This window comes from Macaca fascicularis, chromosome 3 (assembly GCF_037993035.2).
Source record: "Macaca fascicularis isolate 582-1 chromosome 3, T2T-MFA8v1.1".
Classification (NCBI taxonomy): Eukaryota; Metazoa; Chordata; class Mammalia; order Primates; family Cercopithecidae; genus Macaca; species Macaca fascicularis.
The window spans coordinates 17,867,589-17,894,057 of record NC_088377.1 but is presented as its reverse complement, the minus strand read 5'-3'; the positions used below and the strand labels follow the sequence as shown (position 1 = coordinate 17,894,057).

The following is a 26,469-nucleotide window of genomic DNA, read 5'->3' as shown; positions in this document are numbered from 1 at the left end:
CTGTGTTACCTAGGCTGGTCTCAAACTCTTGAACTGGAGCAATCCTCTCACCTCAGCCTCCCAAAGTGCTGGAATTACAGGCATGAGCCACTGTGCCTAGACAGGAGATCCTTAAATTCACATTTAAATGAAGAGAGTAAATCCACAAGACCTGAGGTTATAGCTGCATCAGGGAAATCTCCCTTAAGTGGCAGAGGGAGAACTCAGTAACTAGAGTCAGTGACCTTAACCCTGTGTGTTGCCTTTATATTATTCAGATGATGAAGAATAATAATTTCCCATCTCCTGCCACTACTCACATATCTACACACACAGCTGCCCTGTCTCCACATTACCCCTTTGGTCAGGTTGATGGTGAAAAAGAATGAAAAGTGAACTTAATTATATTAAGCATTCATTATTATTACTGGTTATTTTCTGGGTGCTGGGCTTTAGGATAGTGATTCACATACACATTCCTTTATCAATAGCAAGTTTCAGAGACAGGTAATACCCTTGCCATTTTGCAGAGCAGGAAACTGAGTCTCAAGAAGATTATGCCAATTGTTTACATTCACCAATTAAAAAGTGGCCAACCTGAGATTCAAATTCAAGTCTGTGTCCTACTGAACATTGTACTGACCTGCTGTGTTCTTAGTGGTTAGGAGCCTTCGTAGGCAAACAGTTCCCAGGAAAGTTTCTGTATGAGCCTCAGCACTTAAGCCACTACCCAGATTCACCTGCCTTGTAAGTGTCAGTTTGTCCCTGGTGACCTGCAGGACAATTTACAGGACACCAGCACTCAGAGATCATACTGCAGGTAGAATTAACTTCATAATTTACAGGGCATGGTGCAAAATGAAAATTCAGCGTTCCTCATTCAAAAATTATTAAGAAATTCAAGACACTCTAGCAGAGTATTAAATTAAGCGTGGGGCCCATCTGGAGGGAGGGCTCTGTGTGATCACATAGGTCCAGTGCCCATGAAGCCAGCTGTAACTGCAAGAAATGTCAACAAATTCAGTGGATCCTGGGCAAGGCTTCCCCTTGTGTTCTGCTTGGGGAGTGCAGTGGGCTTGGGAATGTCCTCTGGGCATGGCTTCCCCTCTCCTGAGGTCTTCTCCATGTGGCAGCCTAAACACTTTTTAACAAGGATTTAGGGCTTCTCAACTTACACCCCAGTTATGTCTACAATGGTGAGCACAGTGGGAAGGAGAGATGATTGACTGCAAAACACAGCGAAGATGTTGTTTAGAACAGTGTTCTCAAAACCCAGTCTGGCTTTGATGAAGTTTTCACCCCTCTGATATAAAGAAAGAAAGAAAGGTACGAGAGTGAGGTATTTTGGGTATATGTTTATTTTCATCTGTAAAGCTAAATATAATGGCCACTCCTTTACTCTATGATTGCCTTATGATTTTGGTGTTGAAATGTTCTCTCTATCATAAAGGGATACTAATGATATTCGGTGGTCATTTTTGAATCATCTTCACTAGCCAAAGAAATAGTTGGATGCTCTTAAGATGTAATTCCCAATATTTTAGGGATTTTTTTTTTTTTTTTTGACATGGAGTCTAGCTCTGTTGCCCAGGCTGGAGTGCAGGGGCTTGATCTTGGCTCACTGCAACCTCCGGTTCTCACTGCAGCCTCCTGGGTTCAAGTGATTCTCCTGTCTCAGCCTCCCGAGTAGCTGGGACTACAGGCACACACCACCATGCCAGGCTGATTTTTGAATTTTTAGTGGAGATGGGCTTTCACTGTGTTGGCCAGGCTGGTCTCGAACTCCTGACCTGAAGTGATCCTCCTGCCTGGGCCTCTCAAAGTGCTAGGATTACAAGTATGAGTCACTGTGCCTGGCCAGAATATTTTAGGGAAAATTTTACTGGTTCATGAAATACAAGTCTGAGAACCTGTGGACTAGTAAGTGCAGAAGAGTGGAGTGGGATGGTGGAAAGAGCCCAGGGCTGGGGGACACCCCTTAATCTTACATGGCCACGAATCACAGAGTCTTGGGTAGCTTCTTTCCCTTTTTGGGGTCCTTGTGTTTAGCTCTACTCTGAGGGGGCTGGACCAGACGGTTGCCTAGTCCTTTCCAGTTTCAATATTCTCTGCTAACTGATTGCTAGCTCTCATTGCTAAATAACAGGGAGGATTTGGATTACAGACCCAATGTGTCCTATTTGTTCAAGTTATGGAGAAACACAGAGAAGACAATTGAAGGGAATCTACAAACAAAAGAATCCTGAAACCAACACAACAGCTGCTCAATAGATGTTGAAAAGAGCCCATCGTCAAATGTACCATGGTACATCACAACGGTTGGGTGGTCAATAGGAAAGTTCTATCTTAAGGACATTGGCTTCGTCACATTGTATTTGCCAAACAAGCAGTGAACATCTGTTTATATAAAAAATTTTCCTCTTCTCTCCTTTATATTTCATCCTTTAAAAACTTTCTTAGGATACATTTTGCTTGGTCTGGTAAGTCTACAGTGCCATTTTGAAGAGGAAGCCTTCAAATTACTTCCTTAATGCATTAAAAATATGATAAAGTGATTTGCTCATTTTGCGTAAGTCTCAGCCCCAGTCTTGCACAATAAATATTTGGTAAATAGATTTTAATAAAAGTATACTTGTGCTGTGATTTTGTCCCATTATAAACATATCTAGCAACTATTTTCTTTTGAAAAAAGCTAAATTTGCTAGAGGGTCTCTTGTACAGCTACTGTACAGTCTACTTTATGCTTCTGGAATTGTCAAAACAAACTTAACTGCTGTCAGGAACTCCGATCCGGTATCACTGTCAAAATGTTTTACAACGATTCAGCCAAATGTTTTTGGAACAGCTGTGCTACTAGTCAGCCTGAGTCATTTTCCTTCTTTCCTTTTGGCCCAATCCAGTGATTCATCATCCTGCTTTTAGAATATTTGCCTATTTTTAAAACCAGTCAAAGAAGGCAGCCACTGTTTAAAAGTAAACACACCACACATCAACTTGGGGCAGCTTTGTAAGCAGCTTCGCAAGCCCTGAAATTTCTGGCTGCTAGGGATGCCAGCTAAACCAGATGGCATCAAACAGTGAAATACAGGCCTGGCTTTCAGACTTGGTAGGCTTCGTACATCTGTCTTTGGTCTTCTTGTTTCCGCTGCTATTTCCTGCTTGGGTTAATCCAGCTTGATCCATTCTTTAACAAAAGTCTTACTTTTTATTTTGCTCGACTCTCTAAAACATCCATTGTATGTTGATTTCTATGTTAATCAATTAGACTTTTATTTCAACTCAAGGAGTCCAATTTGAAGCTACTTTATTTATCTGTAAAATTATCAGTATGGTCACATATGTTTGACTGGACATGGTGTGACTATAAATAAGGATGTAGATTTCCACAGTGGGCCTCATTAATTCTGTTGATACCAGGTGTTTGCTATTTACATTACTGTAGTAAAGTAAATGAAGATTTTTTTTTTTTTTTTAAATAATTAAGCAGGAAGGAGTGTGACTTCACAGGAGGCAAGGCGGATTAAGTCTCAGGAAGCCTTGAGGTTCATTCCTGGCTGTCTTCTAGAATTCTAGAATGTCTTAGCTGCTCTCATACTTTACAGAAGTGGTTTCTCCTTCCAACAAGTGCCTGCTTGTCTATGATTATTAGGGTTGGGATGCACAAGTAGAATATGTTCCCATTTACCTTTGCCAAATCATTCTGGCCTTGGACCCAGTGAGCTAAAATGATTGTGATGTCTAGGTTATTAAACTTGTACTGCAGTGAATGTAAATGCAGTTAAGACCAAAATCAGTTTCACAAAGCATAGGTTTTATAATGAAGCCTACCTCTAAAGGGTCAGTGGTGACAAGTGCATTATTTCTGCCTTTTATCCAATTCTTTGCAAATGTTGGGGTGGATTTAACAAGGCACAGTAATGGGCAGAATTTGTCACTTCTAGTCTAAGTAGAGCATTCAAAGGTCCTGGGGACTGAATCCCAATTCCTCTGAAGACTGTCTTCTAACCTGCAGCAAGGGGCTTGGGAAATTTCTCAGTTTCTACTTGTTCTGTGAGCTAAAGTTAAGTGGTATCACTGAATCTGAGGACAGCCATTGTCTAGCATAGGTGCAGATACAAAACAGATTCAAATGTGGTGATGCACTGTCATTATTTTAAACTACTTTTATATGGAAGTATTGTTATACTACTCTTGACTAAAATATACCAGAGACTATTAAGTGATATGACCCTTGAGGGCTTTGGTCAAAGTGAATACCGTGCTTGTTTAAATTATCTTTCTGGTGATTATCTTCGATGCCTTCAATGCCTTAGATGCCAGAAATGCCTTGTGTACTACATTTTATTCTGGACTGTACTATCAGCGCATTGGGAGAGGATACTTGTTTCTGTGTTGTGTGTGGCCCATAACACTCCCTCTAGTTCAAAAAGAACATCAACCAGTTTTTAATCAAGAAATTTGGTGATGACTATGAAAACATAAAAACTATTATCTTTTCTTGCTTTATTATAATTTAAAATAGCTTTGGTTTTTAAATTATTTTTTCACCTTATATTTTGCATACATACCGTATATGTATAGTATATGTAGATGTATGTGTACTGTATATGTGTATGTACACTGTATATGTATATATGCATATGTACTATGTATCTGTACCGTATATGTATGTGTACTATATGTATAAGTGTACTGTATATGTAGTATATGCACTGTATCTGTACTGTATATGTATCTGCACTGTATATGTGTACTGTGTGTATGTACTGTATATGTATATGTACTGTACTGCACATATGTATATGTACTGCATATGTATCCGTACTGTATCTGTATGTGTACTGTGTATATCTTACTGTACCTGTACTGTACATATATGTGTACTGTATATGTATCTGTACTGTCTCTATTATATATATGTGTACTATATGTGTATATGTATGTGTACCGTGTATGTATGTATCTGTACTGTATCTGTACTGTATATAACTGTATGTGTATTGTACATATGTGTACTGTATATGTATCTGTACTGTATCTCTATTATATGTGTATGTGTACTATATCTGTATTGTATATGTGTACTGTATATGTATCTGTATTGTACCTGTACTGTATGTATATGTGTACTCTGTATGTACCTGTACTGTATCTCTATTATATATGCATGTTTATGTGTATCTGTATTGTATGTGTATGTGTACTGTATATGTATCTACTGTACCTGTACTGTATGTATATGTGTACTCTGTATGTACCTGTACTGTATCTCTATTATATATGCATGTTTATGTGTATCTGTATTGTATGTGTATGTGTACTGTATATGTATCTACTGTACCTGTACTGTATGTATATGTGTACTCTGTATGTACCTGTACTGTATCTCTATTATATATGCATGTGTATGTGTATCTGTATTGTATGTGTTTGTGTACTGTATATGTATCTACTGTACCTGTACTGTATGTATATGTGTACTGTATATATACTAGGGTAGGGATTGGAAATGAGTGGCCAATGAACCCTTAGAGCCGGAGAGTACCTGGAGATACCAGAGGTTCTGCTTTGTAGCACCAAGGCTGGGTCAGCACTATGTTCTTGAAGAGATTTGGGGGTGACTTGGATATTCTGACCTATATTTTGTTCAGATTTCCTCAAATGCTTCTTAGAACTTCATCTTCCGATCCAGCAACAGCTGCCTATTGCCAACCAGTCAACGTAAGCACGAGTTAGGAGGTCTTTTGGGACTCTCTGGGCTCTGGCGCTCTCTAACAAAGCTGTGAATTCTGCCACAGGGTAGGAGTGCTGCCTGGTGTATTGGAAAGAAACGCCCCATTTGGGTTGCTGCCTGTTTCTCACTGTAACCCAGAACGAGTTTCTGGTTAACTGCCTGTTAGTGTGGTTTGTGGTAGGAGCAGACAGCAATACTGTCACAGCTTGCAGCACTTGGAGTCATTCAGAGCAGAACGAACGCCTCTACTTTTCACTAACATGTTCTCCTGTCCCATTAAAGTCCTTCTGGCCACCTCATTAGCACCTTATTAAAGCATTTTGTTTCATATCATATTTTTTGGTTTTGGCCAATGTAAGAGTATTGAAAGACAAGCAGTCCTTCTTAATTGGAGAGCTACCAGCCTGGACATTTGAGGATTCTGATATTTGCTTGCAAAATTTTGTTCGGGCCAACTAAGCTCTCCACGCATCTGTGTGTACAGAAAACGAGCAAAATTGTCCTTTACACTCTGTCTGTCCCCAACTGAAGTGATGAAAATGACTGAAACAGTGTACACTGATGGTCTAACTATGGGGGAGTCCAAGGACGGTCCCAACAGGGCACCTCTCCTACAAGAAAGAGCTCCATAGTGAAGAATCATTTCATGTTCTTGTTTTAGATGATACACCCCCTGAAGACTCCATTCCTTTGGAATTTCCAGAATTAGACCAGCAGCTACAGGTAAGGATTTTTCTAAAGTCTCTCTTCTTTCCTCCTTAGTGTCAAAGTATAGCAAGCTGGGCAGATAGTGGCCTGACTAGGGGAGACTGACTTGGACACAGAATGTGGGGCTTTGAAGTCATCAAGGATTACATTTCTTTTTTTTTTTTTTTAATTTATTTATTATTATTGTACTTTAAGTTGTAGGGTACATGTGCATAATGTGCAGGTTTGTTACATATGTATACTTGTGCCATGTTGGTGTGCTGCACCCATCAACTCATCATTTACATCAGGTATATCTCCCAATGCAACCCCTCCCCCCTCCCCCCTCCCCATGATAGGCCCCTGTGTGTGATGTTCCCCTTCCTGAGTCCAAGTGATCTCATTGTTCAGTTCCCAACATGAGAGAAAGGATTACATTTCTAGAGCTCCAAAGTCAGGCTGAAGCCCTCATGGAGTGCCCCTGTCTGGTTATCTGGCTATGGCACCAGGACATCAAGTGCTTATAGTGTAAATTGCCTCCTATTTTTAAGGAGTTCTGGAGCCTGGGAAAAGGACGGGTCCCTGCTCTACTTTGGTATGGCTGTCTCGATGCCATTGCAGTTTTGGCTGTGTTTGGGGTTAGTGGTTTAGTGATCAACTCCGCAGAGAAAACTTACCATGTTTGCCAAGACTTTGGAATAACCTTCCTTTCTCCGTTCCCTGCCCCTTCCCCAGTTCTCTGACAACTTTTAATGGAATATAATTATTTTAAGTTAAACCTTCTGAAAATTGACTTGTTGGACCCATGAAAAATTATTTTGTATATGTAGTTTCTGAATGATCTGTCGAAAGATATTTTAATACACCAGAATTATTTGAAAGGAGCTCATTTATCACATTTTAATTTTCTTTAGATTATCCATGGTGATTCCAGGCAAAAATGGCTTTTGGAAGAGGTTCTGTCTAAAATACCTGGATACTGCCCTTGGGCCAGCCATTGACTTGAATACTTAACTTTGTAGTCACATTTGGACAAGTCCAGTAGGGGTCTTGAATCCTGTACACAGACATTTCTTGGTCGCCACTTTTTTCTCCTAAATATTGATTTTTGAAAGCCTTTAGAAGGGATTTGTAACCTCCAGTTCCCAACAGGCCCTGACATACCCTATTATCTTACACACAGCAGCTTTTCCCATTTGTGGGTGTGCCTTGTGTCCTAAGGTCATTTGAGTTTGGGATTCTTATTCCTGGACAGCCCTCAACGGAGGTGGAAGAAGAACCAAGAATGAGCCCTTCCACAAGCCAAGATAGTGTTCCCTTTTGTTTGCTTCTGTTCTTACCTCAGTACACAGGCACTGTGTTAAAAACCTGGGTCAGGTTTGAAAAGCTGGTGTTCTACTGCCAGGGTGCTCTCTAAAAAACCAACTGAGGGCGACTCAGGTGTGACCTGGCCGCTTGGAGGAGTCCTCATTCTCACCTTTGCAGCAGTCCTGGGTATTGTCTCAGTTTTCCAACAGAAAGCTGCTCAACAGAGCAGTATAGCTATGTAGGTATTACTGAAAACAGTATAGGAGATTGGAGGGTTACCCTGATCACCACACAGCTGTCAAAAGAGCTCTGTCATCCCTAAAATCTCATCTCTAGCTATCAGCCATCATGTCTCCTTTTTTTCTGTCCTCCATGCAGGGTTCTCAACCCAGCTCTCCTGGCTTCTAATATCTAACTATGGTCTCTCCCTCCCCTGCCCCCACCAATATCTCTTCTTTTCAGCATGAAGAAGAACAATTCAAACCTCCCTCTGCCTTTCCTTTGAGACAGAGTCTCCCTCTGTCACCTAGGCTGGAGTACAGCGGGGTGATCTCAGCTCACTGCAAACTCCACCTCCTGGGTTCAAGCGATTCTCCCATCTCAGCCTCCCTAGTAGCTGGAATTACAGGCGTGTGCCACCACACCTGGCTAATTTTTGTATTTTTAGTAGAGACGGGATTTTGCCATGTTGCCCAGACTGGTCTCAAACTCCTGACCTCAAGCAATCCGCCCGCCTCAGCCTCCCAAAGTGCTGGGATTGCAGGTGTGAGCCACCACGCCTGGCCTGCATTTTCTTCTGATGTGCTCACATTGCAAATGACGGTTCTTGCTTAGGTTCTGTTCTCACACAGGGGCTGTCTATGTGCTACTGGTGGTGTAATTGGGATTGCCATTGAAAGTAATGCCATTGGCCAGGTGCCGTGCGTCACGCCTGTAATCCCAGCACTTTGGGAGGCTGAGGCAGGTGGATAAGACCAACCTGGTCAATATGGTGAAACCCCATCTCTACTAAAAATACAAAAATTAGCCAGGTGTGGTGGCACGCGCCTATAGTCACAGCTACTGGGGGGCTGAGGCAGGAGAATCACTTGAAACTGGGAGGCGGAGGTTGCAGTGAGCTGAAGGTTGCTGTGAGCCAAAATTATACCACTGCACTCCAGCCTGGGCAACAGAGCAAGACTCCGTCTCAAAAAAAATAAAAAAGAAAGTAATGGCAAAAACTACAACTTCTTTTGCACCAGCCTAATAGCTATTTTTTCCTCTAGTCACATTTTTTCCTCTTTATTCTGTGGTCACATCAAAGCTATTTTGTTATCATGGAAATTAGGTGAAAATAAGGAGTAAACATGTTTTGGAAATAAAACACTAAAAGCATATTCAGGTTCTTGTTCTCTCCTCAAATTATAGATCATTAATTCTACTTTTTTGTGTTGGAACAAAATTTTTTCCTTTGGGAACTTTAATGGTCTTCTCTGGCTCATGGATCATTCTCCACAAGACTCACAGTAGCCTTGGCAATTATCCAGATAATTTTTTCTGTTAAAGCATTGCCAGGTCCATTTGAATTTTATAGCTTTAATTCCACTTGACATATATTAGAAATTAAGTCTATTTAATTATTTTACTCTAATGAAACTATTTCATCTTCATTGATCTTTAATGAATTAGGCAGTTGAGAGGGTAGTTTCTGGCTCAGGGTTTTGATTTTTTTCCCCTTAAAGTATGATAGTGCTTTATCTCTTTGTGAATGGAGAGAGCGTTACCAGCAATACAACTAAACACATTTCAGTAAGTGCTTGTTTGTTGAGTGAAGGATAGGAGTGAGTGTTACAAACATTCACCAGTTGTCAAGGCATTTGGGTAGGGTTGCCTCTGTCTAGAGCTGTTGCCTGTTATCTTTATTCTGTACTCCAGGGCGTGAGTGACTAAAGAGCAAGACGGTGATGGTTGGGAGGAGAAATCTAACAGAAAATGACATCTGAAAGCAAATGTTTATTTCTATGCTTAGCATAAGCATATACATTTATGCCTTCTGTAGCAGGAAGTCTCTGTATTGAAAGCAATGCAAATGCTTCATGTACAAAAAGAACAATCTATTACACGGAGCGGGCCACCTTTACAGTCAGTCTCGTGTGCTTTCATCACACAGTAATGGCTCTTGGAATTTTGTCGACTATCATCATCCACTATGGAAGAGTAAAAGTTGGGTTACAGAGGCATATGAAGTGCTTTGTGGTTGCAACTATTTGCTTAAGAATGAACTGAGTCTTCATGACCTCTATCAGAGATTTAAACATTTTCTTGGTGGAAAATAAATGATGCCAGGTATTGCCAGCCCCATTCTCTGCAAAACCTCGGATTTAAATCCCACCAAAGCACACTGAGTACCTACTAGGCAAGGGATGTTTCCCTACATATGATCTCATTTGATCCTTACGTTAATCAGTACGCTAACTATTATGTCTCCGCTTTACAGATGAGAAACTTGAGGCCAAATTTTGGTCTAAATACATTTACTATTCCCTTCTTTCCCTCACGCTTTTTAAGGAACATACAGGCTGCTTAAATTACTTTGATAGGTGGAAACTTTTTTTGTTTGTTTGTTTCTGTTTTGCAAGGTTGCCATAATGTTGTTATAGAATAACCTTGTAAAATCTGTTCTGACTTTCTGATATCCATTACACATGCGTTGGTAGTTTATAAAATGCTGCTATAAAATAGCTATTTGGTAGATACTCGATCACTAATTTGACCCCCAGCATTTTTCTGTTGTTTTGCCAAGAATGTGGACATGTTTGAGCATGTAATTCGCAGTGCTGCTATTTTCACAGAAGCCAAAAAAAGCCTTGTGCAAGAATAGCAGTGACAAACATTTCTCTTGATGTCTCTATTAATGCAAAATATTGAGCAAGAGACCGCAGGAGAAGGTAGGTGTTAAAATGAACATCTCTTTATAATGTTCATTTGTGGGCCTTGGGCCTCCATCCAGGGGTAGGTGGAAGGTCAATTCTATTTGTGCAGATTCCTTTCTTGGGACTAGATTTCTAAATTTCCCATGGCCATCAGGGGCAGTATTTGAGTAGAGCTAATGTAGATGATATAGTCAGAAGAAAGGAGGCCCAATTCTATGTCCATTTCTAAGAATGAATGAAAAATCACTATTCTCTTTCGTTTTTATTTTTTGAGACAAAGTCTTGCTCTGTCACCTAGGCTGGAGTGCAGTGGCATGATCATGGCTCACTGCAGCCTTGACTTCCCTGAGCTCAGGTGATCCTCCCACCCCAGCCTCTTGAGTAGCTGAGACCACAGGTGCATGCCACCACACCTGGCTAATTTTTGTATTTTTCATAGAGATAGGGTTTTGCCATGTTGCCCAGATTGGTCTCAAACTCCTGGGCTCAAGGGATCTACCCACCTCAGGCTCCCAAACTGCTGAGATTACAGATGTGAACCAACACACCTAGCCATTACTTTTCTTCAGGTCTCAGCTTCTTTCTGTCTGACCTGTCTCTCTCTGTTCTAAAAGATGGTGGAATCCTTTCATGGTCCCAGGGTTTGGGTCAAGACCAAGCCTGTCTTACTGCTTAAGCGTGTTATGTTTTTGGAACCATGATTTGACTTACACATGATCCAAAACTATGCTACAACGTGGTCTTAACTGCATTGGAATGAGAAATATGTTCTATTGTCAGGTAGAGGACATGATGACTAGTAGATTGTAATTAAAAACATCCTAATGAGAATGACAATGACCAAAGCATGGGCATTAGCATTGGGTTGGCCTGGATTTGGATCTCAGCTAAATTTGTGATTTCCGGCTTGTTATTTACTCTCTTGAAAGCTCACTTCTCAACTGCAAAGTGGAGATAACTATATCAATCTCACATTGTTGTGGGAATTAAATATGGTAATGAGTAGATCTAGCACAGACCTTGACAAAATCATTGTTCAATTAATGTAAATTTCATTCTCTGGTGAAATTATTTATTGAATAAAATACTTAAGAATAAGTAATTTATTTTTATTCATGTAAAATGAAATAAAAGCATCTCCTTGGGATTTTAAGTTAGGGATAGAAGTTCTGATACCCTCTTCTTTTCATTAAGCCAAGGTGCTTTGAAAACAATAGGACTTTTTTTAACCAAATTGAGCAATAGCTTCAATCCCTCCTTAAAGTCCTCCTATCTAATCTGACAGTGACAGGTGTCTCTGTGGTACACACTGAACTAACAGAGTCTGATAAGTCCAGAAACTGATGTCACCTCCACAAATAAACAATTTCGTAGCTTCAGTTGTGTACCATAATATCCTGTTATCCGAGCAGCCTCTCCGGAAACTTCTGTTAGGTTTTGCATCAATATATCGCTTGACATCTGGGAAATGAAAATGATAGAAAATGAAGAAGTCTAGCCTTCCAGGATTCTGCTACACTGGTCTTTAACATCCATCTGGAAATGTGGTTAGGATGTATTCTCATAGAAAGCACCAGACATAGCCGACATTTTCTGTCATACACACATTGAAAAGTATCTTATACTGCAAGTTTTCTTTGACTGCTGTGTCCACACAGAAAACATATATAGATACGTTGGAGCTTTTCAATAATGCTTTTAATTTTTTTGTTTGTTTGTTTGTTTTGAGAAGCTCAGTTGTCATTTGGGTACGGCTTGTTCAAAAAGTTTGCTACTCTTGTGTTCTTTCTCCTTTTGATATTATGTCAACAGAAATGACGTAAATATACTTTACTCCAATGTAACATGATATATAAGTTCTGTAGTATAATTGACAGTGCTTAACGTGTACTGTAATGTAGATACTATATAAATGTCAGTTCTTAAAATATTTAAAGTTCTAAGATAATAGAGTTCTTAAATATCGAAATCAGCATGGACTGTGTTTTTCCTCTCAGTTTTAACAAACGATGCTTGTTAATTGTAAGACATTACAATGTAATGTAAATTTAAATCGGACACCCCCATCTTTCCCCAAAGTAGGTAACCCTGAGAATCAAGGAATAAATACAAAGACTGTTCAGCGAGTGTAGAATGTTTAGCTTCCTAAATATATCTCCTGTGTGGGAAGCTGGGATAGGAAAATTAAATTCTTACATTTTTGAAGAGGATGGGGCCAGTAGCATTCGCAGAAGCCAAGTAGAAAACGGAAACGCCTGAGCCGGCTTTGCTCCTAGCCCAGGGTGGCTTGGCTGCGTCCTTCCCCATGGGGCCTGTTCCGGGGAGTGGAATCCACTTCGGGAGGAGCTTGCTATGAACCGGCGGCTCAGGCAGAGAGCAGAATAGCACCTTGTGGCTCAAGCCGGCATTCTTGGAACGGGACCCTGCGGTTTCTCTCTTACTTCATCTTGTTAAATCGGTCCTGATAATTGGGGCGGATACCAGAGATAGTAGCAGCTCCTTCACACTGCACTGCCATGAAATATTAAGCCCTTGCAAGTTCCATCCTCAGGCGGCAGCAGGAGGAGGCGGAGATGGAGGAAAAGGGGGTGAGGAGGAAGTATCTCCTCCTGGGCTGTGACCTCACCCTAGCCCCAATCTGTGTCTTGGAAACATGTGTTTCAAAGTTGGCTTGAGGCACTGTTAGGAGAATGTCTTAATTTCACCTCCTTAGAACTGGCTGTGTTGTTTAGTAAACCAGATACGATGGCAGTGAGTGCATCTGAAAAGCTGCTGCTGTGACCACACAGCATTTGTGCTCTAGTACATCAGTAGTATCTTTTTCTTCAACTTGTCAACTGAACTATTTTTGGATTCCTTTTCTTTGAAGTGCAATATTTCATTCTTTAAGCAGGAAGGTGGGCTAAGTGTATCCAAAATGGGAGGATGTAGCATCATTATGGAGAGAATAACAAGGGAATTTTTTTTCCTCCGGATCTGGAAAAAAATTATTTAACAACATTAAGAGTTTATTTATCGTACATCCGTTCCCAGCATGGGCTTAGAACTATGAAAATCTCTCTGACAAGAACAGTCAAAATCAAGCAATGAGAACTGAAATAGTGTCACTTTTATTGCAAGAAGTTAATAGATGTTTTTTCATCTAGTTACCCACAGGTATTCTTTTAAGTTATTTTTCAGTTTTTAATTTGAGCATGTGTTACATAAACCCACATAGAGTCAATTAATTCATGAGTGCCAGTGTTTTACATGTCATGTTACTTAAGCGTACTGGTCCTCCATTTTTAAACTGAAAACCTGATTCTTGAATTCTAGGAATCGATTTCCTCAGGCAGAAGTTTATGTTTGATTAATATTGTTGGCCATATATTGTCTCTTATTTTGAGGGATTACCTCTCAAAAGGTAAGGTAAGAGAGGATTGCCCTCAGTCAGGACCTGATGATACAACACACATACACACATTATATCACAAAGCAATGAGAGTTACTCTGTCCCCCACAGAACAACACATCAGATTATTCTACAGTGCCACTTTTTATATTAGGTATAAAACCTGACTATCTTGATACTTGTATTCACTAGCCTGGTGGGACGAGAACCATATATATTTAAGCAAATTCTTTGGTCAGTTTCCTGGGCTGGGGTAAATGGCTAATGATGTCAACTGCCTTCTAAGAACAGTGGATTCTGTTGACCCAAGAGCACTTTGATTTGCCAAACAATGGCAATAATATCCATTATTATTTGGCTGCTGGAATATCCAATATCCCAGCAGCAAAAAACGTGTTTGGGGTTACCAGTGAATGGCTTGAGATTATAAAGGGGTGAGAAATTTGAAGTTCCCTGGGGAGAAATTTGGGAAAGTGAGGAAGATTGACTACAAGTGGAGTCAGATTCTCCTAGGTAACCCTGGCAGCACTGCTTAGAAGACGATGGGCTAGAGACAGCAGAAAGGTTTAATGAAATAATTTTTTGCATTAATTTTTTTCTCATTATGGGTAAAAATGCATATGATAAAATTTACCATCTTAACCATTTCTAAGTGTACAGTTTGGTAGTGTTGAGTATGTTCACATTGTTGTGCAACCAATCTCCAGAACTTTTTCATCTTGCAAAATAGAAAGTCTGTTCCCATTAAACAACAATTCCTTATTTCCCTCTTCCTCTGGCAACTAATGAGAGAATTTTACAATGTTTTGGTGGGTTATGCAATATAACCTTCCTCTTTGCTTAAAAAAGAGAAATCTATATTACTCTTTAATGTTTTCATACAAACTGGGAGCATTTGAAGTGTTGCTGAGTTATATGTCAAGTTGAAGGCTTCGTTTTCAGGATCCAGAGGCTGAAATGACCCCTGGAATCTTTGTACTCTCTGAAAACTGGATACAAAGTATTTTAGGCTTATTCTTTTTTTGATTGTCCCTTCTTTATGATGGGAAGTCTTGAAAATATTATTATGTATAGATAGCATGATCGTGCTGCTGAAAGCACATGTGGGTATCTTGAAATATGTATCATTACATACCGTTAGTGGCATGATCACGCTACCTACAGATAATAACATCTTTGAATTTCCTACAATTAAGAGATGCCAATAATAAAAAAAGAACAAATGACAACATTTCCCACTTAGTGAAAAGCATTACAGGTGGCAAGCTGGGGTGACGAAGGGAAGGCCTCTGTCTTCTTAAGAAAGTTATTAATGTACTTTTCAGTTTTCCTTTTAAATTATAGCAGCAAAAGACATACCTCCCTTTACATGGCTATTCTCTATGTTCTCTTAAAGCTGTGAATCCTTCATGCAGAATTCTGGAACTTTTTGGCTGTCACATAGTTAACTGTACTGAATTCATGGTTCAGGTACCTACATGTACTGAGCTCTTGTTTCAACTGAGTATAGCCCCGTGTGGGGTTTGTAAGGACAGGATCTGATGTGTAGTCTTAGGACCTTCCAGGAGACAAATCCTTTAACAGGGCACAGATGATTTAACAACTTGGCTATGGTGCCCAGAATAAATTGCTTTCATTCCCCTTACTGTTATACCTGGTAAGTTGCCAGTGTAACAGGTGAAAATTGATGAGTGGGTAGCGATTTCTGGGGCACAGACTGGAGGAGCCAGGAGTTCTGAATTCCTTTGGCAACAGCTTTATCTCATGGGGAGAGTTATACTGTAGTACTACTGTGCATTATTTTTCAATTTAATCCCGTATAGAAAGGGATAATGGTTCCAACAGGCTGAGTTTATCCCGTGAATGTGTTCATGGGCAGTAGAGAAAGATGCTGCCTAATATGATTACTATTAGATTTTCCATGAACTAGGATGTAACAGATGTTCCACGTGAAGGTAAATTTGATCAAAATCTATTTAGAATTTTATTTCCTTTAAACATCTCTACTCAGAGGCCTCATGATAAATAGGGAAGGTCATCTTATCTATCAATCAGACAGTAAAGTTTATTGAATTTCTATTATATCGTGGGAAGGATCACTAAATATGACACCCACAGAAATCTGTGTCCTTGAAGAATATAATGAGAGGAACAAATAGTAAAAACTTCATTAGTTCTCCATTTCCTTATATAAAATTAGTGACAATATGACCTTGTCAGATACTACATATATATATATATATATATATAAAATATACCATTTTGAAGAAAGGATAAGATTGAAGAACCTATTTCACAATAAACTGATATTTCTCAGATTTTATATACATTTTTTTCTACATATAATTGAAAAGGGTGATTTAAAAAAACTCTTAACTAATATTCCTAAAAGTAGTACTTTTTTTTTTCCTTTTGGGATGGAGTCTTACTCTGTTACCCCGGCTGGATGCAGTGGCATGATCTCGGCTTACTGCAACCTCCACCTCCTGGGTTCAAGCAATTCTCCTGCCTCAGTCTCCCAAGTAGCTGGGACTAAAGGTGCATGCCGCCATGCCTGGCTAATTTTTGTATTTTTAGTAGAGATCGGTTTTCATCATGTTGGCCAGGCTGGTCTTGAACACCTGGCCTCAAGCGATCCACCTGGCCTAAAAGTGGTACTTTTAATCACGCATTGCTAAACAAGAAATTAGAATAATACACTTGGGGGAAACTCGTTCTTTAAAAATAATTCCTAGAAGTAGGGTTTTCACCATGTTGCAGTCAGAAAGGTTTGCCGCGCTGCTCTTTGTTTCTTCCATGGATGGGAGAAAAAGAGAGACATGAATCTTACACGGATGGTTTTTTTTTTAGGGGGAGGGAGATCTGGCCTTTCTTACAGGTTTGTTAATCCTTGCAAGCATTATTTCTGGCTCAGCATCTTTCTTTAGGTCAGATGCATTTCTCAGAAGAGAGCTTTTCTTCTCTACTCTGTAAGATGAGATTATACCTCCTGACTACAGGAACAGAAAGCAAGGGGTAATTGAACAGACAACTGAACTGTTTCCCCACCACTGCTCTTCTCTAAAGCAGAGTCTAAGATTTCGAGGGAGTACTGTAGAATCCTTGAGAGACTTATTTTTACTCCATCACGTGGCAGGTAACTGACATGTAATGGATTTCAGGGCTCTGACTTAGGCCAGAGATGTCCATGAATGACACTGGGAGACGAATGTGGGGACTATCTGTCCACCTCTCTATTTTCAGTCAAATAGAATCAGCTGAACTCTGTTGAATGGTGACTAACAATGCTGTTCTCATGTTAAAAAAAAAAAAAGAAAGAAAAAACCTTCCTTTAAAGAACATCAGCAGAGCAAAATGGTTGGTAATTTATCCTGATGCAAAGAAATGGACTAATTTCATCTTCTTGTTTGTGAAGCCCCTGCCACCTTGTCATGACTCCGCGGAATCCATGGAGGTGTTCAAACAGCACTGCCAAATAGCAGAAGAATACCATGAGGTCAAAAAGGAAATCGCCCTGCTTGAGCAAAGAAAGTAAGTACCTACCCCCCACCCCCCACACTCTACATCTGAGTAGGTCCTGCCTACTGGGCAAGGACCAAGGGCGGTGGGCAGGGGACAGGCTGAGTGTGAGGATGAGACGGAGGTTATAGCAATGATTCAAGTGGTGCTATTGGAGATTAAGTGCTTTACTTTATGGAGTAGCAAAAGGAATACCAGGAATGCTTCCTACTCAAAACCTAAATTTTTAAATAAGAAATATTAGTTCAGGAAATTAAAAATGCCAAAATACCACCCAAAACCACACTATGTTTTCCGTAAATGTGCCCAGAGGCCGCAGAACACTGTGGCTTGGTGTAAATTTTAATTTCTGCTTAAATGATGGTGTTCCCACATCACGCGAAGAAGCCACTGGGACAGCTCTTCGAAATGACGTAAATGTATTAGTTGACTGACTACATTTTATAGTCGGGTAAGTTTTTATCTTGATAGCTTTTATTACTATTACAGTTCTGCGGTAGAGAATTATACAGTTCTATTAATTCAAGCACTCTGATTTTACTCACTCATAACTGTTTGTTTCCGAATCCTTCTTTTTAACTGCACTTGATTCCGCCAGTGCCTACCCCAGTGAATCCCATTCTTTTATACTTGCAAAGCATCAGAGTAGACACCTTTCCTTCACAGTACTGGCTGGTTGGGATTTCCCATTTATTAATGAGATATTTTGATTACTAGGATCTTTTGATTAGATCTCCTTTTGATTACATCTCCTACTAGGTGGTAAGTGCCATAAAACACAGGTAGTCAGGTGTTGTCACCATCAGATTCCTGGAGCCTGGTATGATATGTGGCACCTAGAGGCTGAGTAAATTATTGTTGAATGTGTGAAACAGAACACAAACATATTGTGATTGTTTGTTTCTTATATATCACGTGTCACCCCAATAAAAGGAGGGGGAGAAGAAATAAACATGCTACCATGCTCAGCTAATTAAAAAATATTTTGTGGGGGCCGGGCACAGAGGTCCACACCTGTAATCCCAGCACTTTGGGAGGCTGAGGCAGGTAGATCACTTGAGGTCACGAATTCGAGACCAGCCTGGCCAACGTGGTGAAACCCTGTCTCTATTAAAAATACAAAAATTAGCCAGGCATGGTGGCGGGCACCTGTAATCCCAGCTACTCGGGAAACTGAGGCAAGAGAATTACTTGAACCTGGGAGGTAGAGATTGCAGTGAGCTGAGATCACGTGCCAGTATACTTCAGCCTGGGCAACAGAGTGAGACTCTTATCTCAAAAAAAATTTTTTTTTTTTAATAGATGGGATCTTGTTATCTTGCCCAGGCTTGTCTCAAACTTCTGGCCTCAAGCAATCCTCCCACCTTGGCCTCCCAAAGTGCTGGGATTACAGAGTCAATATCAGCAATAAAGGGCTGCTAAGATGAATTGTTAAATTAGGAAATATGGTTATATCTTATATTTATAAATACATGAGCTTGGTTTTCCAAGGTTATTAATGATTATTATTTTCATTAATATAGATATGAAATTTCATAAAGGAATTGATGATTATTTATAATGTGACCAGTATTGAAGTCAAAGGAAGAGTTATATGATCAATAGCCTGTAAATAAATATATCTTCTGGTGCGTGTATGTGAAGTGTGGTGGTATAATAAAAATACACACACACACACACGAAATTTAATTTTTACAAGAAAGCGAATGAAATACATTCTGTGTTGAGAAGTTTGTGAAATCCTTAGAATTTTTGAGACTCCCAGAATGGTGGTCAGACAGTATAGCCTGATGGTGGACAGTATGGGTTTTGGAGCTAGACTTCTGTAGACCTCAGTTAGTACCTTACAAACCCTTCCTTCCTTCCTTGCTTTGCCATGCTTCAAACATAAAATCATATCTAAACTTTCGGCTACAGGGGATTAAAAGATGTTTATTAGGAGGTCACAAACAAAACTTTTCCCTCCTATGTCTGACTATTTTCTTTTTGTTCTAAGAGTTTTGACAAAGTTGCTTGGAATACTCAGATTGCATGGTAACACATGGTTGGAGTCCTACAAAAAATTTCATGAAGGAATTGAAGATTATTAATCACGTGACCTGTATTGAAGTCAAAGACGACTAGTTGTATGACAAATAGCCTGTAAACGTATCTTCTGGTGTGTGTATGTGTGTGAAGTGTGGTGGTATGATAGAAAAATCTCCAGTAATTATGTCTCTATTTGTAAACTCTTCAGACTGAAGGTACTGGAGGACTTTGTTATTTAAATTAAATTTATGTGTAGCTTTTTTTCTTTTTTTGGAAATGCAATACTCATCCCCTAAATTACATGCTCTGTAAGTTTTTTTATGTTGCATTAAAAAAAATATGGTAGGGACCAGACACGGTGACTCACACCTGTAATCCCAGCACTTTGGGAGGCTGAGGCAAGTAGATCACCTGACGTCAGGAGTTCAAGACCAGCCTGGCCAACATGGCAAAACCCTGTCTCTATTAAAAATACAAAAATTAGCCCGGTGTGGTGGCAGATGCATGTAATCCCAGCTACTTGGGAGGCTGAGGCAGGAGAATCACTTGAACCCAGGAGGTGGAGGTTACAGTGAGGTGAGATTGCGCCATTGCACTCCAGCCTGGGCAATAAGAGCAAAACTCCATCTCAAAAAAAAAAAAAAAAAAAAAAAAGATATGGTAGGATAATGATACGAGAGCAACTCCTATCTAATGTTTGAAACATATCCTTGCTGTTTGCATTGAAAGCAGTGATAACTCTGGGTACCACTACAACAATATTAAAATGAAAAAAGGGGCCAGGAACAGAGGCTCACACCTATAATCCCAGCACTTTGGGAGTCAAGGCAGGCGGATCAGCTGCGGTCAGGAGTTCAAGACCAGCCTGGTCAACATGGCAAAACCCCGTCTCTACTAAAAATACAAAAAAATTAGTTGAGAGTAGTAGGTAGCACACTCCTGTAATCCCAGCCACTCAGGAAGCTGAGTCACGAGAATTGCTTCAAGCCAGTAGGCGGAGGTTGCAGTGAGCCAAGATCATGCCACTGCATTCCAGCCTGGGTGACAGAGTGAGACTCTGTCTCAAAAAAATAAAAACAAAAAATAAAAAAATGAAAAGTCAGCTTCTAGAAATAACATGGCTAGCAGGCTAGTGGAGGCATTTTATACAAACTTCCAGACCACACACAAGTGGGCCAGACCCCCTCGTTAATTACTTATATGCCCGTGTGTGTTTCTGTAGAACTCATCTTGTTCCCTTCCCCAAAGTACTTGAAGTTTCTCCCAAAATAATTGGCTAGATATAGGGCCAAGGCCAAATTCTTTCGTTATATATGTTTTTTCTTTTTCATAAAGTTTCTAATTCCTTTTTCTTCATTCTCACTTCTACCATTTGGGCTTGGGACTTATTACTTGAGATCTCGGTTGATGCAATATTGTAACTAGTTTCCCTGCCTAGGGTTTCTTGTTGCTAGAAAATGACAGCCAGTTCTGGGCTAGATTTCAGGACCTACCTGGGGATGCCTTGGAACCTCTGTAGAACTTCCAATCTCATCCCTCAACTTCAGCTACATTGGCCTCCTCACTTCTCCCGAGGCAGGAGGTGGGTCCTCCAGTCACTGAGCCCCTGTTCACACCAAGCTCTTGGCCTAACCTACCAGGGCCCTTTCTTCCTTTTTTTTTTTTTTTTTTTTTTTTTGAGACAAAGGCTTGCCCTGTCACCCAGGCTGGAGTGCAGTGCTGCAATCATAGCTCACTGCAGCCTCAACCTCCTGAGCTCCAGCAACTCTCCTACCTCAGCCTCCTGAATAGCTGGGACCACAGGCGCATGCAAGCATGCCCTGTTAATTAAAAAAAATTTTTGTAAAGAGATGGCGTCTTGCTGTGTTGCCCAGGCTGGTCTCAAACTCCTGACCTACAGCAATCCTTCCACCTCAGCCACCCAAAGTGCTGGTATTACAGAGTCAATATCAGCAATGAAGGACTGCTAGGAGGAAAATTGCTCGAACCCGGGAGGTGGAGGTTGCAGTGAGCCTAGATCACACCATTGCACTCCAGCCCAGGCGACAGTGTGAGAATCCATCTCAAAAACAAAAACAAAAACAAAAACAAAAGAACAGCTAGGATAAATTGTTAAATTGGGAAATATGGTAATATCTTATATTTATAAATACAAGAGCTTGGTTTTCCAAGGATTATTAATGATCGTTATTTTTGTTAAGACTTTACTGAAGTGGAAATTCATTTTCAAACATCTTTTCCTGAACAGTCTTTATTTTCAAGCAAGATATATTGGGCCAAATGAATTTGACCCAAGTAGTTAGCTCTCCATTTTTTGATGATTCTGTTGAGAATTTCTTTCCCATCATTTCATAAAGTGTAGCTGATTGTGTTGCCTCTACCTTGGCTGGCATAAGCTAGATGCAAAGAGACGCTAACTAAGGTATTTTAAGAGAGAGTTTTTCTTTATTGGAGTCATTCAGACACTGCTTAAGGTTTGAACTCCAAACTGAACTTCTCTCTCATCTCCAGAGGAGGTCTCCCTGGATCAAGTTTGAGAGAATTTGAAGAGGCATGATGAGAAGAGTTGCTGAAACTGTTATTTTAAATCGTATGTGTTGGATGCAGAAAGAGAGTCAAACATTTTCTAGGATTATAAACTCAGCATTGGCTGAATCCAATTTAAAGAATCACTTCTGGCTTATGACCAATGATGTACGAGAGGTTTGTTATATTTTTATTGATTTTTTTTCTTCTCAGTGTAAAAAAAGATGGGAAAGACTTTCTTGAAAGCTTTGAAAAATTACCAAAAATTCTGATATCTTTAAAGAACTCCATCATTTTAATCTAATTATTTCGAGGCCTTTTTCACGTGAAGAGACATTTTAATATAATTGCATATATACTAACATGGAATGTATAAAATGATTTTTTCCCGTAAATATTATAAGCATATTTCTACAACATACATAGCTTTTTGTGTATGTAATATGAAACTCATTGAAGTGAGATATAGACATTTTATGGCTTTTGAAATCTATCACCAAATTTAGAAAAAAAATTTAAAAATGAGATCTATTACCAAATTGTTTGACAGAAAATTTTTAAAGTATATTATTAAACTGCAATCAACTGTAAAGTTTGCTTTGTTCCAGATAAAGCATTTTATCTTGTCCAGTAGAGAAACCACTTATTTATTTTTTTTGGTATGAAATATTGTACTGGGTACTTTGGTGTTTAGAAGATTAACTTAAATGTCAGGAAAAGAGACACTCTCAGAAAAGTCAGATTGAAGAATGTTTTATTTATTCATTTTGATGTTTTTATTTCAATATGTTTCTGGGGCACAGGCGGTGATGGGTTACATGAGTAAGTTCTTTAGTGATGATTTCTGAGATTTTGGTGCACCTGTCACCCAATGTGTAGTCTTTTATTCCCCACGCCTCTCCCACCCTTTCCCGAGTCCCCAAAGTCAATTGTATCATCCTTATGTCTTTGCATCCTCATGTTATGTATTTTTTATAAACTATTTTATTTTATTTTATTGTTCTGAGACAGTCTCTTGCTCAGTCACCCAGGCTGGAGTGCAACGGTGCCATCTTGGCTCACTGCAACCTCTGCCTCCCAGGTTCAAGCAATCCTCCCACCTCAGCCCCCCGAATAGCTGGGATTACAGGTGTGTGTCCCAACTCTGGGCTAATTTTTATATTTTTAGTAGAGTCAGGGTTTCGCCATGTTGGCCAGGCTGCTCTCAGACTCCTGGCCTCAAGTGATCGGCCTCCTAAAGTGCTGGGATTAGAGGCGTGAGCCATGCACCTGGCCAGTTTTATTTTGTTTTTAATTGACATGTAGTAATTGTACTTAGTTATGGGGTCGAGCGTAATGTTTTCATACATTGTGTAATGATCAAACCAGTGTGATTAGCATATTCATCACCTCGAATATTTGTCATTTCTTCGTGATGAGAACATTCAGAATCCTCTCTTTTAGCTGTTTTGAAGTGTACATCATTGTTAACTACAGTCACCCTACTGTACAGGAGAACACCAGACGTTATTCTTCCTGTTTAACTGTAACTGTGTACCCATTGAATAACCCCATCCCATGCCCCTCTCCCTACCACCCTCCCCAGCCTCTGGTAATCAGTATTCTACTCTCTACATCAATGAGATCAGATCAACTTTTTTAGATTCCACATAGAAGTGAGATCGTGTGGTCTTTGTCCTTCTGTGCCTGGCTTATTTCATTTAACATAATGTCCTCCAGGTTCATCCATGTTGTTGCAAATGACAAGATTTCATTTTTTAAAATGGCTGAATAGTATTTCATTGTATAGATATATCACATTAAAAAATCTATTCTTCTACTGAGGGACACTTGGACACTTAGGTTGATCCTATATCCTGGCTATTACAATTCGGTGGTTTTCAGTATATTCACAGAGTTGTGCAACCATCACCAACTTTACAACATTTCCTTCACTGCAGAAATAAATCTGGCACCCTTTGGCAGTTACTCCCCATTGACCCTTGATTTCTGGACTTTGGCAAACAATAATCTACTTTCTGTCTCTATGGATTTGCTTATTCTGGACATTTCATACAAATGGAATCATATAATATACAATCTTTTGTGATTGGCTTTTTTCACTTAGCATAATGTTTTTAAGGTTCACCCCCATTGTATCATGCATCAGTACTTTATTCTTTTATTGCTGAATAATATTCCATTGTATGAATATACAATATTTTATTCTTTTATAGGCTAATGGACATTTAATGGGTTGGTTTGTACTTCTTAGCTATTGTGAATAATGCTGCTATGAACATTTGTGTGCAATTTTTGAGGTAGACATATGTTTTCAATTCTCTTGAGTAGGTTCCTAGCAGTAGAATTGTTGGCTTATATGATAACTCAATGTGTAACCTTTTGAGAAACTGCCAGACTGTTTTCAAAGGGGTTGACATTTTATATTCTTGCCAGCAGTGTATCAAGGTTCCAATTTTTCCACATCTTTGCCAACACTTCCTGTGCCTTTTAGATTCTAGCCATCTCTAGTGGGTGTGAAACAATGTGCCATTGTGGTTTTGATTTACAGTTATCTGATGGCTAATGATGTTGCACGGGTTCTCCTGTGCTTCATTGGCCGTTTCTATGGCTTCTTGGAGAAATAACTCTAAAGATCTTTTGCCTGTTTTTAAATTTGGTTGTCTTTTTGTTTCTGAGGTGAAAAATGTTACGTAATTTTAGTGTGTTCAGGCAAAATATTAGAAAGGGGTTTTCATATGAGGCCATCAAAATCAATGTGTGACTTATATTCTCATGTCTTTTTAAAAAGTATAAAATGATGATTAGGGGAGTAACATTTCATCTAGGGGAGCATATCAAGATGGGGCAAAAGGGTGCATGTGTAATTTGCAAAGGCATAAACTAAAATTCGTGGAATTTTGGTTTGTTTTTAGTCATGATATTTATCTGAGATTTCTAATAACAGGAGGTTTTAACGTTTTTTAAAATGTTTAACCAGAAGCATTTATTTCTTAAGGATATTCCCAAAGGCAGAAGCTTTTAGAGTGTGTTCTGAGGAGTCTCTCATGGATTCAGGAGGGAGAGCGTGTCAGGCAGGGGACTGTACCCAGATCAACCAGAGAAGGACCAATTTTATCTGTTTTATTTGCATCCCTTCAGGGTATGACTTTCTTTGAAAAAGGATTCCACAGGAAGGTGACACTGAAAACCAAACCTCACTTTTATATACCTAAGATATTTTTCTTAAATATTTACTCAGCCTCCAGAAATTACATTTTTGTTATCATAAATATAAGGTAAATGGAGATATTTCTCCACGAGTGTTTGAAGGATATATAGTAACGTGGAGAAAAGTTCTATCTTCTCTTTCCTACGATGTCTGATACGAGTCAGATGCCTTCTGGGTAAGATATGAGATTTGAGTTCATTTTCCAGCTGTGGAGATGCGCTTCCCAAGACTGACTTGGCTAGCAAGAATAGAGGTCGGTGGCTGGCTTGTAACAGACTTTCAATAAATACTTGCTGAGCAAATGTGTAGAAGAGCAAAGGACTGCCTCGGTTCTTTACTTTGTGTATGGAGACAGAGATGTAGCCAAAGGTATTCTTTCATTTTAGTATTTAGTTTTTTGTGAAATTTCAATATCCCAGATGCCATCAGGCTGTGAGATTACGCTTTCTGTTAATGCCCCATAATGATTTGGGTGTTTTACACCACATAATTACGTGCAGCCCAGTCATTTAATGCGTATTTCATTCCCAAGTATTTCTACACCTAATTGTCTGCCCAAAACTATATTAAACTTATGCCTAGTGTTCCATTATTGGAACACTCAATGTGGGAGAGTTATTTATATCCTACTGCTCAAGGTCATTGCCAAGGTCTCATTTTCCCAATTCAAAAAATTGCAACCTCAGGCATTAGGTGGGTTAGAAGGGACAGCATATTTACTCTTCTCAGTGAGAGCTCCGTTAAGTAGGTTTCCCTTGCTGAGGCAAGAGGCTCCAATCCAATGTCTGGGGAAGCAGAGTGAGGAAACCTTTTGCCGTCCACTTTCTTCCTGTCCCAGGATTAATTCTTTTTAGGGTGATTGATAGTGGGAATCTCCATTTCCTTTAGAGCGGTGGTTTTTCACCGGGAAATTCTCCACACCTGCCCCACCCTACATTGGCAATACTTAGAGACATTTTTGGCTGGAATGACTGGGGGTGAGGGTGGGTTTGCTATTGACATCTAGTGAGTAGAGGCCAAGGTTACTGCTAGACTTCCTACAATGCCAATGTATACACGGTGCCCGACAACAAAGAATCGCCTGGCCCACAATGTCAGTTGTACCAAGGATGAGAAATCCTGCTTTGGAGCAAGTCTGACTTCCTCCTGCAAGGGTGCCGTATTGCCCTTTGCT

General features: G+C 39.7%; 1 protein-coding gene across 4 annotated transcripts in view; it reads left to right on the top strand.

Annotated features, from left to right (window-relative positions):
* The window catches only part of MAP3K7CL (MAP3K7 C-terminal like), a 45,055-nt gene that overhangs the window by 11,913 nt on the left and 6,673 nt on the right, over positions 1 to 26,469 (top strand). For 3 of the 4 annotated variants that reach the window (XM_015446938.4, XM_005548865.5, XM_065541432.1), the window contains 2 exons: positions 6,375 to 6,436; positions 17,427 to 17,542. In XM_015446938.4, coding sequence (XP_015302424.1) covers positions 17,460 to 17,542 — 83 coding nt within the window. In that variant the 5' untranslated portion in view covers positions 6,375 to 6,436; positions 17,427 to 17,459. Of the gene's footprint in view, positions 1 to 2,975; positions 3,086 to 6,374; positions 6,437 to 17,426; positions 17,543 to 26,469 lie in introns of those variants that run through there. The other variant, XM_015446936.3, reaches the window with a different exon arrangement.